Source organism: Mercurialis annua, linkage group LG4 (assembly GCF_937616625.2).
Source record: "Mercurialis annua linkage group LG4, ddMerAnnu1.2, whole genome shotgun sequence".
Taxonomy (NCBI): domain Eukaryota; kingdom Viridiplantae; phylum Streptophyta; class Magnoliopsida; order Malpighiales; family Euphorbiaceae; genus Mercurialis; species Mercurialis annua.
Genome location: NC_065573.1, coordinates 31,558,802 through 31,577,632, shown reverse-complemented (window position 1 = coordinate 31,577,632; position 18,831 = coordinate 31,558,802). Strand labels below are relative to the sequence as shown.

At 30.5% G+C, this 18,831-nt stretch overlaps 2 protein-coding genes across 2 annotated transcripts; both read left to right on the top strand.

Annotated features, from left to right (window-relative positions):
• The first annotated feature begins 544 nt into the window (after positions 1 to 544).
• LOC126678581 (uncharacterized) lies at positions 545 to 4,040 on the top strand. The gene is made up of 7 exons (XM_050373475.1): positions 545 to 1,007; positions 1,135 to 1,324; positions 1,366 to 2,143; positions 2,198 to 2,454; positions 2,509 to 2,867; positions 2,970 to 3,246; positions 3,707 to 4,040. Exons 1-7 carry the CDS (start codon positions 545 to 547, stop codon positions 4,038 to 4,040), a joined length of 2,658 nt encoding a protein of 885 aa, XP_050229432.1.
• Positions 4,041 to 12,664: 8,624 nt separating this feature from the next.
• On the top strand, positions 12,665 to 13,608 carry LOC126678580 (uncharacterized). The gene is made up of 2 exons (XM_050373474.1): positions 12,665 to 12,869; positions 12,995 to 13,608. The coding sequence occupies exons 1-2, from the start codon at positions 12,665 to 12,667 to the stop codon at positions 13,606 to 13,608; spliced, it is 819 nt and encodes a 272-aa protein (XP_050229431.1).
• The last annotated feature ends 5,223 nt before the right edge of the window (positions 13,609 to 18,831 follow it).

Here is an 18,831-nt window from a genome sequence, read left to right as displayed (position 1 = left end):
AAATCAATGACGTCCGAAATTTTACTATTGGTTGTTTCTCTATTTTCAGACAATCAATTTCTTTATGAAGTAATTTCCTTACAAAATCTTTGAAATAATTTTGTTATAGAAGTCATAATCCAAACTAAATTTGAAAACCATATTAACTTTGATACCAACTATTGCAACATTGATATATGATGCTCTGATACTAATTATTGTAACCGGTAGCGATCAGATTGTTATATGCATCAGAATCAAAATCATTTATTAGATATATAATTATAGAGTTAATCAACCAATAACAATATAAAAAAATAAACAAATAACACAAGATATTTACGTGGTTCAACAATTACGCTTATATCCACAGATAAAAGAATTGAATCATGCACTAATCATCAAAAATAGAACAAAATTGGTGTTCAATGACCAAAATAAAAACGACTCTAGTAAATATGTTCTTATAAAAAAGAGGTAGTGCATAAGGTGTTTAACTATCTATAAGTTATAACCCAAAAGAGGTAGGATTAATTTATACCTTTTCTACGACTTAAGTGGCAAAATGCCCACTCAACTTGTAAGTAATGGGCAATTTACACATAAATTATCTCTCCATTCTGATAGTTATGTGATTTCTAAGCAAATCGAATCTCTATGGCATCAGAAATCAAGAACCACTTGGAATTTAAATGGAGATAGGAATACTAAATTTTTCCATCCGGTTGCTTCTGCTCATTCTAGAATGAATTTGATCTCTGAAATTACGGTGAATCAGTCTAGATTTTTGACCCCTACAGATATTAAGGAGCAAGCTTTTTTGTTTTATAGAAACTTGTTTAAACAATCATCGGCGGTGGAATTTTCTTTGGACAGTTTGGAGTTGCATTCTTTGACGGATTCGCAAGCTGCTAGTCTTTCAGCAACCTTTGCTGAAGAGGAAATTTATCAGACTCTTTTGAGTTTGGATGATAATAAGGCTCTGGGTCCGGATGGCTTCAATTTTTTCTTTTACAAAAAGGCTTGGCGTATATTTTGAAACAAGATATTTTGGAGATCTTCTTCAACTTTCATCGCTCTGCTGTCTTCCCTCCTGGAATTAATACAGCATTTTTGGTCTTGATTCCTAAAATAAAGGAATTTCTGATATTGCAGATTTTAGGTCTATTAGCTTGATCAACGGAATTTTCAAGTTACTTTCAAAAGTTTTGGCTAATAGGTTGTCTCCTCTTCTCCCAGATATTATTTCGGCCAATCAGTTTGGCTTTATTAGAGGGCGTAGCATTCAGGATTGTCACATGATAGCTTCTGAGATATTCATCTCGCTTCTCAGCGAAAAGATCAAGTTTTCATGTTGAAACTAGACTTTCGCAAGGCTTTTGACAGTATCTCTTGGGATTTTATATTAAAGATGCTTGTGAAATTTAATTTCGATTCTACGTGGGTGAAATGGATCCGATCATTCTTTGATACTTCTCAGTTGTCGGTTTTGATTAATGGAAGCCCGTCTAAGAATTTTACAATGGGGAAAGGGGTTAGGCAAGGTGACCCTCTTTCACCCATGCTTTTCGTGCTTGCGGTTGAAGGCCTAAAAGCAATTATCTCTCAATCTATCCAGCAAGGTCTTTTTGATGGTGTTCATATTACATGTTATGAGGAACCGGTCTCAATTCTTCAATTCGCGGATGATACTCTATTGTTTATACCTAACAATTTGGATATGATTCGCAACCTTTTGCGGGTTCTTCGTTTTTTTGAGATTATTTCGGGTCTTTCAATTAATTATTCGAAGAGTTCTTTGTTGGGTATAAACATTGATGAAGATGCTCTTTTAATTGCTGCTGAAATTTTGCAATGCTCAACTGCTCACTTTCCTATTTCCTACTTGGGTCTTCCGCTCTCCATCAAATCAGTCCGCGCAACTCATTGGCAGCCTGTGGTTGAGAATTTTGCAGCAAAGCTTACCCTTTGGAAAGGGAAGCTCTTATCTCCAGCAGGTCGTCTGGTGCTTATCAAAGCTGTTTTGAATAGCTTACCAGTTTATTACATGGGATCCTTCGTTATTCCTCAGTCGATAGTTACTTCTTTAGATCGCTGTATGAAACGTTTCCTTTGGTGTGGAAATTCGGAAGGAAAATGGTTTTGTAAAGTTGCTTGGAGCTCGGTTTGTCTCCCTCTCTAATTAGGAGGTCTGAATTTAATTTCGTTCCGTTTTCAGAATCTTAGTTTACTTTGTAAATGGTTATGGAAATTTCGAACATCTCGTGGATCTCTTTGGTTCTGTGTTGTGACAAGCAGTTCTGGTATGTCTTCTTGGGATGATTTGGTTTCTTCTAATCATTCTCATCTATCCCATCAATGGAAAGGTATTCTCAGATTTTGTGTTAAAAATCAAGTTGCTTGGAGAGCTTTCAACGATTCGTTTTCTGTTCGTATCGGCAATGGCGAGTCTGCTTCGTTTTGGCATGATCGTTGGTGAGGAGCAGAATCTCTTCATTCTCAGTTTGGCGTCTTATTTAACCTATCAAGGAATCAGTTTTCTTCGGTCTCCCAACTGCTTCCTTCGTCAGCTGCTGCTCCTTCCTTTAGCTGGAATCGTCGTTTGAGAATAGGCGAGCAACAATTGTTGTTGGAGCTGCTGGATAAAATTAAAACAATCCACCGTGACATTCGCATACCAGATAAATTTTGTTGGAAAGGAAAGCTTGATTCCTTTAAGACTCGGGACATCTCTTTGCTGTTACAGAAAAATGCAGGCCAAGGATCATCTTTGAACAGCCCTCTTCTTCCTTTCATTTGGCGATGGAAGCTTCCTCCGAGAGTTCAGTTTTTTGGTTGGCTTTTAGCTCGTGATCGGATCTCTTCTTATGCTTTGCTGGCTGCTCGAGGTATGTCATTTTCTGAAAATGATAATTGTTTGGTTTGCAATGCATCGGAGTCTACTGTTCATATTCTTTTACATTGTCAATTTGCTTGGTAATTTTGGGGAGTCTTCATGAGAAAGTGTTACATGTTTTGGGTTTCTCCTCCTATGATGGATATATTTTTTGGTTATTGGAACTCTATCCCTCGTAGTTCCTTCAGAGAATTATGGCGTCTCATTTGGTTTTTCGGCATTTCGGAGTTGTGGAAAGCGAGAAACAATAGAGTTTTCAACAGCGTTTTTGTTACTTTTGATTCGTTGGTGATCACAACTATTAGGAAGGCGGTTATTTTTTATGTTTCTTTTCTTCCGCATTTTCCATATTCTGGAAATGACGTTATTCGGTGTTTGGATAATTTTGTAGACTCTATTTGATCCTTTAGGATCTTTGCCTTCCACTTTTTGTGGTAGTGCTTTATAAATAATCATTTATCCAAAAAAAAACATATATACTAAAGAATATATCGTTTGGTTTAATTGTTTTCTAAAGAGTCAAACAACATGTCATTCGGGTTTATAAAAGTAACAGAACAAAATTAAAAAGAAAAAAAAATCAAAACTTTTGGTTCCGCCACTTTTTGTAACAGTCTTTGATTAGATTCGGACAGTCAGACTATTCGCTCTGGCGACTAAAAATTTGCACCGTGAACCCTTGATATTCTAAGTATTATCATAATTCCGCGACTGATAACAACATACATCTGTATGGTACGATGCACAAAATATGTGCGTCCACTTGACCCTAGAATTTTTCTACAAAGCGAAAATGATGTAACAAAAGATGGTGCACCTATTAAATTGCAGCCATTATTATTTATTTGGTTTGGAAGCATTATTGAAATATAAAATACTTTCAACTATACAAGTTTCGCATCAGCTATTCATATTCCTATACGCTCTGTTGCATCCCTTTCTATCATTTTTTCTCTTTGTTTTATTGCGAGATGAAGAAGAAGATTTCTTGTTTTTCCATTTATGTGCTGATGATGGCGATGATATTGGTAGGAGCAGAGACCAGCCAAGCGGTGATTTGCAGCTCCGTGGAGCTAATCTCATGCACGGCGGCACTGGTCACCAACTCCGCGCCGTCGCGGCTTTGTTGCCGGAAAGCGATGGAGCAACGGCACTGTTACTGTGAGTTTCTTAGAGATCCAAATCTGAAGCAGTTCTTTTCCAACGCGGCCGATAGAAGAATTGCTAAAGCTTGTGGCCTGCCTTATCCTGTCTGCGGTTATCACATGTGATTCATTACTACTGCCATCTAATGTTTCTACCGCTAGACTAATGTTTTGTTTTTTTTTTGGAATATATGAGACTTTTAAATTAAATTACACTGCAACGTTGGTTTTAGGTTATAAATAGCTTTAATTCTACATTTATTGTTCTAATGTTCTTGATTGTTTAATGTTTTGCACATCTTAATTTGATTTTATTGTTGATCATTATCTATATCTCGATTTTATAACGATAAATTTAGATACAGTCGACCCTCTAATAGTTAATATTCTATAAATTAATAATTCTAATAATTAATAGAAAATTGAGAGAACCAACTTCGTTCCACGTCGGATAATTAATAATTCTATTATTTAATAATTAATAAAATTTAAAATATATTCTACATGAATATTAATTATTAGAGAGATTTTTGTAAAGAAATATATAACAATTGATGATTTATTTGAGACAATACTAACCTTAATTCATAAAGTGGAAGTTCAAATACCATCAAATTATGATTTTTTTATTCTTTTGACAATTTTTAAAAGAAGTTATTAGATAAACAAATTAAAGTAAGTAAAGTATCTTTAATATAAAAAGTATTAAAAATTATTTTATTTTATGCATACAATTTCTTAATAATTATTTTTTGGTTTGATATCAATTGATATTTTTTAAATTGAATATAAAATTGTTTCTTTTAAATTGAGTGATTGTAAAATATATTTAGTTAGTTTTTTTATAATATAATATTAATATTAGGTCTATTAATGTAGATGCTTTAAAATATCTTTTATAATTTTTTTATACAAATTCAATAAATTAATAATTCTAATAATTAATAAATTTTTGATCCACCATGTGTATTAATTATCAGAGGGTCGACTGTATTCTTATGTACAAATTATAATATTTGGTAACGCAAGCAACATATAAAATAGATTAAATAAGAATTAAAAAAATAAATTTTTGACAGATTAAAATAATACTTAGTATAAAATATGAAGAAGAAAAGTAGAATTTTAATGACTATCATCATAGGATAGAAATAAAGCTCAAACATTCAAAAAATACTCTCTGTCTGATAGTATTTTTTTTATTTAAACCTAAAAAAAATTAAAATCTTCAATTTATTTTATTTTTCAATTTCAGTTTCAATTGTACTTGATGGATACCGAATCCTACACTAATTATAATGGAGCCGAGTCACAGAAGATCCATTCTCAGGTGATATCGGACTCCTAATGCAAGAACTGAATATATAAGGAAGACGGCCGAATTCATAGGATTCGCCGATGTACCATTCAACAAGATGAAGACCGAATCCCTTAGGATCCGCCCGAAGCGCGTGGATCCTGGGATCCGAATAAATTGCCAGATCTACTATGATATCTCGAAGTATCTTTCTATTTGGACATAATCTCCAACTTAGGAAGATAAGCTCTATCTTAGAAAGACGAGGTATGTATGTAAACACAATTACATTTATATACTAAAAACACTGCTCAAAGCTCTAAACTGACTTTAGCATCGGAGAGTTAATCGGACAACCACCGTCCGATTAGCTTCTACCCTGTTTTGCAGGTCTCATTCACCGGTTCAGAAGGCAGACTCCATCAGTATTTATTCTTTTAAATTAAATACTTTAAATGAGGACTAAATATCATCCTTTACAGTTAATGCATAGTGTCAATTTTTAATATTTTTAAAATATTAAGAATTTTATTTTAGTGGAATGCTGGATAAGCAAAAATTAGGATCGTGCCCGAACATTAACTACGTTGACACCCTTTTAATGAAAGCATCAATAATGGTAATAGAAAAATGAAAATTACAAAAATTAGAAGAAACAAAACTGGAATAGCTAATAAAAACGATAAGAAGCATCCTCCTGAATTCTAAGAAAGTTACAAAATGCAAGAGTTGAATCCCACCAGAGAAAAGAACTTGCCGAAACTCTGTGTTGTTTAGCTGACTATTTGCTGCCATATTGTTTTCGCTAAAAATATGAGATACCCAAAACTTCATCTGAGAAGCAAACTGTTAACATTGTAATCATTGATTTTCAACCAGCCAAAGAACGCACTTAAATTTGGATCTAAGCAACTCGATCTGATGACAAGAATCACATTTTAACCATATTCATGACTCCCCTAAGCTCTGCCATATAAGCAAAATAAATCCCAATACTAAAAGCCAGGGGCGGAACCAGCCTTATGGCTGAGGTAGCGACCGTCCCTGCAATTTTTTTTTTTAACAGAAACACCCTCGAATTTTTTTTTTTTGAAAAAATACAGTAATTTTTATTTATTTCGCCCCCTCAAAATAAAATTTGTATGATTTCGTCCCCCCATTTTACAAAAGCTAGCTCCGCCCCTGCTAAAAGCAAAACAATCTCTCGGGAAACCTCTCACATGAATTTTGAAAATGGCTTCTGCACCTGTAGCACCAGGAGAACCAAAAGCTGAGCCATCGGTCTTAACCTTAATCCAGCCTATCAGAGGAGGATACCAACACACCAAAAGCAATCTTGGAGCTCTTCTCGGATTACCCTTAATATGAAGGGCAGCTAAGATACACAAATTAATGAGGGAGTTAGACATATTACCGACGAGGAAGAAACCCATCTCCTTTATCATTTTCCACACTAATCGTAGTCCCATATGAATATTTGAAAGATCATCGTCAAATATAACTGAATTGCGAATTTTTCGCATCACCTAAATAATGCTAATGATGGAAGAATTCCAAAGGGTTGTGATCTGAGAACTAAAACTTGCAGCCATGGTGTTAATAATCAGATTTATTTAAACTAAATGTCAAATATAAGAGACATGTTTAGACATTTTTCTTATCCAATTTTAAAAATTGGATTCTGTTTAAAATCTTTGAAATATAAACGATAAAATTAAAAAGATTAAATATTTTTAAATAATTAGACCTAAAGATAATAGTTGATGGATTGTACGAGGAAATTTCTCAGGTTACCGTTTTTGAAATATAGCGTTATCTAAATTTTGGACTCCTTTTCATCTCATATTTTTTTATTTATCAAAATAATCTTGTTTGGTTTTTTAATTTCAAAAATACCTTTTTATATTTTTGTACGTTTTATATCTTTTTTTTGTACTCCCTCCGTCCCATTTAAGAAGGGACATATCCCATTTTTATTTGTCCCACTTAAAAAGGTCATATCGTATTATTTGTGTCAATTTATATGAATTTTCCTTTTTATCCCCTTTTCTCTTTCCATAATTAACGACTATTAGTCGATACACGAAATATAACACTATCATAAATAGGGGTAAAATAAAAAAACACTATAATAGTTAATGCTTTCTTAATATATGTGAAAAAGTCATCTGTCCCTTCTGAAACGGGACGGAGGGAGTATTTACTGGTGGTGTTTTTATGGTGTTTTTATAGTTTTTTTTATATTCTATTTATAGTGTATTTTATGGATTTTAGTGTAAATACACCATAAAAACATCATAAAAACACCATAAAACATCAATCAATTTGTTATGTACGAAATCAGTAGCAAAAACACCATAAAAACACATATAAATTTGTTGTGTATGAAAACAGTAGCATCAAAATAAAAAAAACAAGTATATGAAGAAGATAACAATTATACAAGAGAACACTTATATATATATATATATACATATATATATATATATATATATATATATATATATATATATATATATATATATATATATATATATATATATATATATTGTGTACAAAATATTTAAACAATTTAAAATAATCTAAATAATCACAAAAAAAAATTAAAATAATCTAAACAATTACAAAAAATTTAAAAAGAAAAAGAACGACGACGATGAAACCACCGGAAGAAAGACGACAACGATGAAATCACCGGAAGAAATATGGAGACGATAAAATCACCATAAAAATATGACGACGATGAAACAACTGAAAAAAAATACAACGTTGTTGTGGTCGTAGATCTAAAAAGCGGTGACTTTTGTTGTGCTCGTAGATCTGAGAAAAGAAAATAAGAGAAGAATGGGGGAAGAGATAAATCTGAGAGAACAAAAAAAGAAGAGAGAGAACAAATAGATTTGAAAGAGAAGAGAAAAAATGCGACGCCTATGTGAAAAAATTGAGATAGAGAGAGAAAAAAGCCCTTATTAAGAAAAACAAGTCATTTTTAAAATTATCTTTATAAAACTGAATACTGAGTGAAATTGCCTAAGCATGACCTAAATTATTATAATTACTTTTGAAACGTAGGATATTTTATATAAAAAAATCCCGAATTGTACTGGTCGTCTGAATAAAACTATTAAATTTAAAATATTATATATGTTCATAAATAATACGAAATAGTTTTGGTTAAGGTTAAGCATTTTTTCTAAATGTATGTATGTATGCGCGCGCGTGCTAATAATGTAAAATTAAATTGTAAATGATAATTCTACCAACATCGAGGGGGTGAAAATGTAGTTTCAAAAGTTCTAGATTCTAAATATTTTATTTATTTCCATCTATTTTAAAAATTTATAAATATGCTTCTTATGTTTATAAGTAGTATTTTTTATTTTTCATAAAGATTCTAAATTTATTTAAGAAACATTTTTTTATAGTTCATCTCTACTCGTTATGCCATTAATTAAGAAGTTATGATATAATTGGTCTCTATAATTTTATAAATCATTTTTCGCACATCTATCAAAGCGATATTATAATGGACTTTTATATGATTTTACTTTATTTTCTCGATAACTTAACCTATTATTTGACAGCGAGAAACTTGATTTCTCGACTGCGGCGTTTCATTAAAAAAAACATAAATTAAAATTTTAGGAATTGGAAACAACAAAATGTACTGAAATGCTACTCAAACCAGAACTTTCAGGATGTATTTAGAGCTTAATAATTCGGAATCAACCTCACTTAACGTCTTTAATAGTACATATTTGAACATGAATAGCTTAGACACTAAAAGAAGTTCATTAAAATATCAAAAAAAATAAAGGGATTTTGCTAGTTTTACAAAATAAACTTAAGATTATGTTAAATTTCCAAGTAAAAAGGCATTAGTGAATTTCCATGGAATAAATATTCATCCTAAAATTCCAGAAGCTGTGCCAAATTAAGGGTCAATTTGAAATGGCAACTTTCCCGGTAAACTGTCGACCTTCACTAGTCAATGTTTTATTTTTCTTTAGCAAACAAATGCTCCATGAAAGCAGCCAAAATGATAGATCATGACTGGAAAATCCTCCCATTTGTTTTGTCTCCTCATCACAACCCCTTCTATACTCAATTGAATTCAGCCGTGCGGATCCAAAATTCTGAATATTAATTATTTTTATCAATTATAATTATATTTTAAAATTTTATTAATTATGCTATTTTAATTCCATTTCTTCTGTAACTGCAGTTATTTCTTGTTCAATCAATCACCGAGATCATAAAGCTCTTTAACTTGATAAAGCTTGTGATTGTAAGCTTATATTATATAGGTTTGTTTGTATTTTAGCATAGCTATTCTGTTTTCACTGATTTGTATGTGTGCGCATGTGAAATTTTTTCTGTTTTGAATCGGTTATTAGATAATTAAATTCAGTAGACTAGCTGGTTGAAACCAGCAAGTAGATAAATTGTGTTTCGTTTTTGTAACCCAATCATTTCATTCAATAAAGAATCGGTTACTATTTTGCCTACTTAGAATAATCTTCATTCTTCATTAAATTTTAGAATTTTTGATAAAATTAGCGATTTATAAAGTAAGAATATAATTGAGAAGAGGTTTAAAAGTTGGTATTTTGAAGATATTTTTCCTATCAGAATAATCTTGATCCTTCATTGAATTTTAGAATTTTGGTTTGATAAAAAATTCTCAACATACAAATTGCAAAAATCATTAGAAAAGTTGATCGGTCTAATTTTTTTACATGTAAATAAAAACTTTGATCAACTTAAGAATTTTGTACATATACTCAAACTTAAATGAAATACTTCACCATTTAACATTTTATTGATACTAAAATTAAATAGCAATAAATAATATGGGTTGGATCGAGGATGTGGATTTTCAGCTAATTAGAAAATTGAAAATCACTCTTTTTTTATTAGAAATAAAATTACTCGAATTAGTTGTTAGCAGAAAATAACAATAATTTAATTAATACTAATTTTAAATTTATTTTTTAAAGCACTCCTTTCATAGAATGAAAATACCGTAATATTTGTGCAAAGAGTTCCTCACAAAGTTTGGTTTTTTCCTTTTATTCAGAAAGGGCTTCTTAACGGGAGTTAATTGTAATTGTATACGTTTCTTTTTAAATCAGCCCACTGACTATTAAGATTTGGATCGAATCCAAAATATTAGAAGAATATCTTAAGAGTTTTTGCCAACGAGGCCAAAACTCCCAGACTCTTAACGAGATTTCACACATGAAATAACTAAGAAAGTTTGGATATTAAGTGTTTATGTGGTTGGAAAATTATGGGCCCAACTATGGAATAAACTTTTCTTGTTATGTTTTTTAAAATTGATTTAAATAGTAATTTATCATCTCATCATCTAAATAATAGACAATTAGTATTTAAATTTACTTTTTGGATAATTCAATTTTAAAATTGATAGTTATAATTAATTAAGTCTATTTTTATAAATTAATTTAATTAGAAGGCAAATTGCTAATTACAAAAATAATTAGCTCACAAATTAAAAGAAAAATTTAAAAAATGAAATTAATTGATCACAACTATCAACTTTAAAACTTAAATTTTTAAAATTTGTTTATCATTTAGTGTATACAATAAAGTGGTAATTATCAACTAGCTCATAATTTACTTTTGCCGAATTATTTAGTTGATTAATCAGCTTTAACCACTTCATCTGGTTCAAATTTCAGTAATGTTGGTCTAAATGAATTATAAGTTTATCAAATTATAATGTAATATCTAATTCTTCATTTTTTCTAGACCGAAAATGTTAGTAATTTCATGCTAATTGGATATTGATTTCGAAGGCTTAAATTACTGTATTTTTTTATATTTTGATGACTAAATGACAATTTATTTAAATTTGATTACCACAATATTTTTTTATAATTTAGTTAGTGAACCTTAATATTGTTTTAACGGATGAGTTTCCGGTGAAAAATGTATATGCGGTAGCCAAACTTTTTTTGCTGGAAATTTGTCATTTATCCATAATTTGTCCTAAAAACTTCTCGTTGAATTAAAATTATGTATAAATGATAAATATTTAGAAAAATACGAGTAAAAAATGATTGCCACTGGAAAAATCTAATTGCCACTAGTATTTTGTCCAAAAAATTTCCTCTAAAATAAAATTAAAATTTAATAATTAAAATAAATAAATCAAAATTCATTAACCAAAATAGAATAAGTGATAGTTTGAATGTCAGCAGATCAATCTTTCGATTAAATTAGTCAACCAACCAATTTTAAGAATTTAAATTTGATAATCACTCTTTTTCTTTCAAATAAATTTGTATTATTTTAATTTCTTTATCTCAAATTATAAATAATTATTTATTGTGTAAATATTTAAATATTATATACATCTTTATTGATTATAATTGAATGTATTAAAAAGAAAACAAGACACACTAAAAGATAAGACATTATTTTACATTAAGAGCAAGTGTGATATTTTTTTCTAAAATTAATCTATTTTATCTTTAAATAATTTTTTTGATAATTAAATAGCAATTATATTATATCAAATCTTATAATTATAATTACAAGATATGCAGAATAGTTAGAAAATTATTTTCGATAACCTGATAAATAATAAGCATTACATGCAAGAATGTGCAGTAATTCGCATTTATCCCGAATTGGCAATTAATGAGTACTGGTCTAAGGTTTAATTATTATTCTTAGAAGGCCTAATAACCACAAAAATCACCCACTTTTTAGCACGTTCTCAATTTTAACCTAATGTTGCAATTTCGTCATTTGTGCCAAAGTTCACACGTTTAGTTTTCACTTCCACCTTTAAAATTAAATTGGATTTTTTCCATTTAAAAAAAATTTATAAAAACTATTACTCCCTCCATTTTGAATTAGATGACGTTTTTGGCAATGGCTCACATATTAAGGAGTCAATAAATTTGCCTTAAATATAGATCTAAATGACTAATATAACCCTAAACATTTACTTTGTGGAGAATTAATTGCTGTTGTCATTAAACGTCAAAATAATGCAATGTATCCTTATGAGAAATAGGAAAACTCTTTCCATATTATTGTTGTGAGAAATTAGAAAAGATTCTTTCCATATTGATTAAAGCAAACGTTTTATTTTCCATGCATGAATTTTCAATTAGTCAATCTGTCAAACGTAATCATCTAAAGCAAACTTATAGATTACATGGCGGGGTTTCCAAATTTAAAAATAAAATTTCCAAATAAATTTTAAAAGAAAATTTTCAAATGAACTTTAAAAAGAAATTTTCAGATTTCCCTCCAAAAATACAGGTTATTAAAGGAAGCTTAATTTTGACATATCAATCATAGATGAATATGGCAACAAATGAAGAACATCAACAGTTTATTATTCCTGATTTAAATTTAGAGTATTCAAATGATTTAGATATTGATGGGAATATCGAATTACAACAGCAGAATTTACAAGAGCAATTAAATTATCACATCCCAAACCTCAACGATGCTATTAACAATTATACTTTCGATCTCAATGTTCTTCCAGAATCTCCAATGAGTGTTGGTAAGTTTGTGTTTTCATTTTGGTGATGTGTATTTTCTATACTGAATAATTTTTCTATTTCATTTTAGTTTTTGTAGAGTATTTCTTCTTAAATTTATTGTGTTCTTGTTCTTTCTCCATATTAGATGAGTTACCATCACGTACACAAAATCAAAGAATTAAAAAAGAGTTGAACAATGATGAAAGAAGAGCTATATATGACATGCTATTGGAGAAAAGTGTTGATGGAAAATTAAAACGAGGGATTACAAACATGGTGGCTGCAACATTTTCAGTTTCGGTTCGTTCAATTCAACGTATTTGGAGACAAGCTAAACAAACTGAAAATGGTGGAGTATCTCATAAAAAGACGGGAAATTGTGGGCGGAAAAAAGTTGAAATTGATTTGGAACTAATTCGGAGTGTCCCTTTACACAAACGGACAAGTTTAGAATCTTTAGCATGTTCTATAAACATGAGCAAAAATAGAGTGTTTAATCTTCTCAAATCTGGTGCCATCCGACGACATTCGAATGCCATTAAGCCTTTTCTAAAAGAGGAAAATATGAGAGCTAGATTACAATTTTGCATTTCGATGCTTAATGAAAGTAGCATTCCTCACGATCCGATTTTTAAAGGAATGTACAACATCATTCATATTGACGAGAAGTGGTTTTATATGACAAAAAAATCAGAAAAATACTACTTGTTGACAGTTGAAGATGTAATACCCCTAATTTTCAAAATATGGAATTTTTGAAAATGCGGTGAATTGGAAATTAACGGCGGTAGAGTACCGGCTTAGAAATTAATTTTTCGGTGTTTAAATGCATGTGATTGATTTATTTGTGATATGTGATTAATTATTTAAATGTTTACGTGTGCATGGCTACGAAAATTAATTATTGTGCATGGGTGGCATTTTCGTAATTTTCGGTCATTAATTGGTAAAACCGATGTAAATAATTAAAAACGTTAAAAAATTAAGTTATAAATATATTTGCTCAAGATTTGATCATATAAGAAATTAATTTAGTTCGGAAACGTTTTTCGAGAAAGATTTTACGGAACCTCGAAAACCGTAAAAATAATCTAAATAAGCTAAGATTGGCTTAACTTGGGGAGAAAGCAAGTGTGTGTGAGGTGACACATATTGGGACACTTGTCAACATGCATGTAGCCTAAGAGTTGAGCTAATGATTGCAATTAAAAAAGGTAAATTAGACCCCACAACTTTTTAAACTAAAATGCTATAAGGGGAAAATCTCTTTTCTTCCCCACTTTCTTAGGAGAAAAAGTAAGATTGTAGAGAAACCAAAAGTCACTCATATTTTTCTTTGTCTTTGCCGAACCAACCCTAAGAAAATAACAAACCCCATTAATTCTTAACTCAAGCTTTTTGTTAAGGTAAGATTAAAAGCTTTTAATGGGTGTTATGTGATTGTTGTTTTGTGAGTTCTTATTCTTCTCCTTCTTCTTCGGTTTCAAGCTTAATGGGAGGTTTTAATCAAAGTTTTTTTTATGATCTTTCTTTTAAAATGTGGGTTATTAAGAGGATCAACTAATTGGTTGTTATTTGTTTTTGAAAATTTCGGTTTTGATAAAATTTTAGTTCAAGGGTTTAAAACCTACATGCAATCTTGGATTATGGCTTTAATGAGTGAGATTAAACATGGGTAAGAGTTGGTTTTAAAAGATTCAAAGTTTTTCTAGTAGTTAAGTGTTAAATTTTAACTTGAACAAATGTTTGAACTAAGCTTTAAAAAATGCTGGAAATTTATATTTGAGTGTTAAAAGGTTGTTTTTTGAGAAAAATTAAGGGTTTCAAAAAGAAAATTTAAAGGGTTAAGTTTATGGCATAATGAGCCGAATATTTTCAAGATTTTTCATGAAATGGAGTTTGAAATCTTATGATTTAAAATGTTTTAAATTTCTTAAGAAAATTTGGTGGTTTCAAAGATCAAAGTGTGAAAATTTAATAATTTTCTTTAAAACCGAAAATAATGAGATTAAAAAGGAAAATTTATGGGTTAGATTGTTTTGAGTTTAAAAATTGTTAAAATGGGTGATCATGTGTGAAATATGTTCAAGATTTTGAAATAAAAATTTGTGGGTAATTTAATTGTAATTGCCGAATGGTGTTATGATTTTCCATTCTTTGATAATTTGTTGTATTTATTATAGTTTGCATGATTAATTAGATTGTTAAAAGATCAATTTAAATGTGATGCATGATTTAGTTTTTGACAAGATTTAATAGTGGAAATTTTGTTATGGCCGAATATAATTCTATGATGGCATGAAAATATTATGAAAATTATTTAGTGGGTATGCCGAAATGTTTATATGTGTGTGATTTTATGATGATTTATGGGAGTTGCCATGTTATATGTTGATAGTAAGAATTATAGATGTTGTTTGTAAAATTTCTTGGTTGGCCGAATATGTCTTTGGAATTGCATGATTAATGTATACAAAATTTGATTATGGGTAATTGTTGAAATTGTATGTATGGGATTTACATGATAATTTTGAACAATAAATAGTTGTTAACCGATTATATGAAAAATGCTAATAAATGATTTGTATTGTTTAATTGGCATGTTAGTTGGTAATTAGATGAGATTGAAATCATGTTTATATGTTATGGGGGTTAAATACTTGAAATGATAAATTTTGGCTAAAAGCCGAATAGATCCTTGATTTAAAAGAAATTATATTTTTAAATCTCTTGGTTAATTGTTGAGTTAATAAGTATGCCATGGAAATACTTAATTGTTAAAAAATTGTGTTAGTTGGTGATTTTGGTATGTTGGCCGAATAGTTGGCTATTAATGTTTAGTTGTGTAAATTGTTGTGATTGTGATTGGAGTTGTAATATTTAATCAAGTGTGATTAAATATTTTGTTAGAATTAAAATTCATTCAATTTGATATTGATTGGCTAATTTTGGTATAGGTGGTTTAGAGAGTGGGGTGGTGGTCGGCGAACCACTACCGGCCGGTAAACGGAGCACGGTATCTCTGTTTAACCGAGCCAAGATTTGGTCGGGTTGAAACCGAACCAAAAAAAAAATGGACCAAGGCCAAGAGGGGGCCGAAAACCGTAATTAGATCCCGGACTAGAACTTTGGACTTTTATTTAGACTTAACTAAATAATTTGGACCCAAAGTTAAAAAGTTAAAAAGGTAAGTAATAATTTAAAATTTGGTAAAAGGACTAAAATGCAAGATTTGAAAGTATAAGGACTAATATGTCCTAAATGGATTTTGGTGGACTTAAAAGGTAAGTGAAACCTTGAATTTGTTTAAATTAAAAGTTTTTAAGATTTTGAACTTTTAATTTGGGCTTGGACCCAAAAGATTTATATTTTAAAATAAATTGGAATTAATTAGTTAGATATAAACTAATTAATGTTTTATTTAATTAAAATTGGAAAATTTTAATTAAAGGATGTATGTATGTATATTATATTTTTATTAAAAGAGGATTTTGAATAAAGGTATTTTGGAATATGAAAATGTATAAGGACCGAATAGTATTTTTAAAATATGAGAATTTTTCCGAAAGGGTAAAATGGTAAAATTTACCTAAGATTTAGATGGACCAAATTATGAATTTAATTGGATTCCTAAGATTGAACCCGATACGTAGTATGTGTACGGGCCACGATGTCGATCGTGATGATTAGTGGGAAACGTTTTGATTAACAAACGTTTAGAGATTCGACAAAAGGTCAATCTCGGAATGCGAGGCATTCACGGGGCAATAATTGCCGAGGAGCTAAATGTGGATTAGCGTGCGTAAATAATTGTGGAACGACAGTCTGTGAGTTTGCATTATTACATGCATACATTAAAGTAATAAAATTACTATTATTACTTTAATGTGGAAAATTAATATCATAAAGCATTTTAAATATATCGTATATTTATTTTGAGTAAATAAAATTATTATGGAATGAGTCTATGAAACGTACCATCCTATTTGGGCTATAATAGGACTATGTGATCACTAGTTATTGCATGCATATTTATTTTTACGTAAAGAGGAATGTACTGTGTGAATCTAGACGACGGTCTAGAAGTCTGAGACGACGGTCCAGACATTGCGGGAGAGCTTCTAAGACGACGGTCTAGAACCCCGAACAAGTTAACGGTGACGGAACGTTAGAGTTCGGCCGATTGATTTAAGAACTAACGGCGTCATGGAACACTTAATGTTATCGGTCGTTGAGTTCATGAGAAAAGTTGGGAACAGTCTAAAGAAAGGTTTAGAACTGTAAAGGATAGTGGAAAATAAACTAGAGTCGAGTGAATCTACGGGTTTAGCCGACTAGTTTATTAATCTAAGTCTGAAAGGAGACTTAGAGGAATATGGATTAGAAAATGCATTTCATTTCAAAAGTTTTAACGTTTCTGCGATTGAACCGGTAGTATATATTTAAATATATCTATTTTATGACGAGTTAAGTATTTAATGTGTGTTTGTAAGATGTCAACTCACCAGTATATCTGACCCCGTTGTTGTACCAATTTTTCAGGTACGTAGACTGTCATTTTTGGTGAGGCTTCATATTCTTGTTCATGAAGTCTCTGTTTTGGACGATGTGGTATCTTGTATATATATTTACCTATCTTAGTGCTGCAGTAGAACTGTTTAGACGGACGTACTTTAGCATGCTTTTTACTTTGCGATGAACTGCCACGTTATACTCTGTTTTATTTTCATCGCTTTAATATTATGATATGTATGCATGCTTATTATGGAATTTTGTGATGCCTCTCGGGTATTTGAGATACCGAGATAAATGTGGAAAACAGTAAATGAAACTGTTGGCATCAAAACAGAAAAATGTGTATGTGGGCCCGACGTGGCATAAATGTGATTTACATGTCTCACCCTAAAAACGTTTTGAAAAAGGGTTATAAAAGTTGACATGTTGTGAAAAATGGAAAAGAGGTCCCGTGAAATGGTTGACCTAGTATTTACGTTTCGGAATCTAAAATGTATGATTTTATTCCGCGAAAAATTTATAGTGAATTTCGAAACAAATTTATATGAGAAAACTTTTTAAAGAAAAGTTAAATTGTTTTAATGAGAAAAATGGATTTTATTTTAAGGCTTGCTACGGGTTTCGGAGCAACCACTCCCATTCCCTAGCGCCGGTCTCGATCCGGGAATCGGGTCGTGACAAAGGTGGTATCAGAGCAATGGTTGATTAATTGGGCCATTGCGTGAAAAAGTGATTTTATTTTCGAAAAGAGAATCGAAAATTTTTGAGAAAATGAAAAAAAAAAAATGGTGATTTTATTTCGATGTGCGAATCGAAATTTTTGATGATGTGGTGTTATGTGAAAAGTTGAGTTGTTTATTGAGTTCCTAGGAAGGAATGAGTATCCCTAGGAAATCTACTGCAGCAAAATAGGAAATCGATGTCATGTCTTGACTAAGTTATCGTTTTTCAAAATTCTATTCCGTAGTGTTCCCTAGGAATTGAATTTGTGTTGTTGTGATTAAACGATAATGTGATTTTGTGATTGATTGCAATTATGTGATTTAATGCTTGAAAATGTGATTTGGTGATTAATTGCAATTGTTTGATGTGATAATTGGGAATATGATTTTGTGAATATTTGCAATAACGTGATTGATAATTGAGATTTGATTGGGTTATTGAAACCGAAAATTTATGGTGTAATTGCTATGTGAAAAATGTGTAAAGTGAGTATGTGATTTAATTTTTGCATGGTGTGTTGGTTGAACCGAAATGTGTTCGGTGATAATGTGAAAATTGTGATAATTGTGATTATTGTGTGTATAATGTGCACGGGATTCACGTGGGTTTTATTTTGTGACAGTATGTCTAGATTTTCGGATAACATGTCACAAGGGAATCGGTATGTTGCGGATGCCGGATCGGTCAACGTGAATGTAGAGCAGTTTTTGAGGAGCGTGACCCCGGAAACCGCAAATGCTGAAA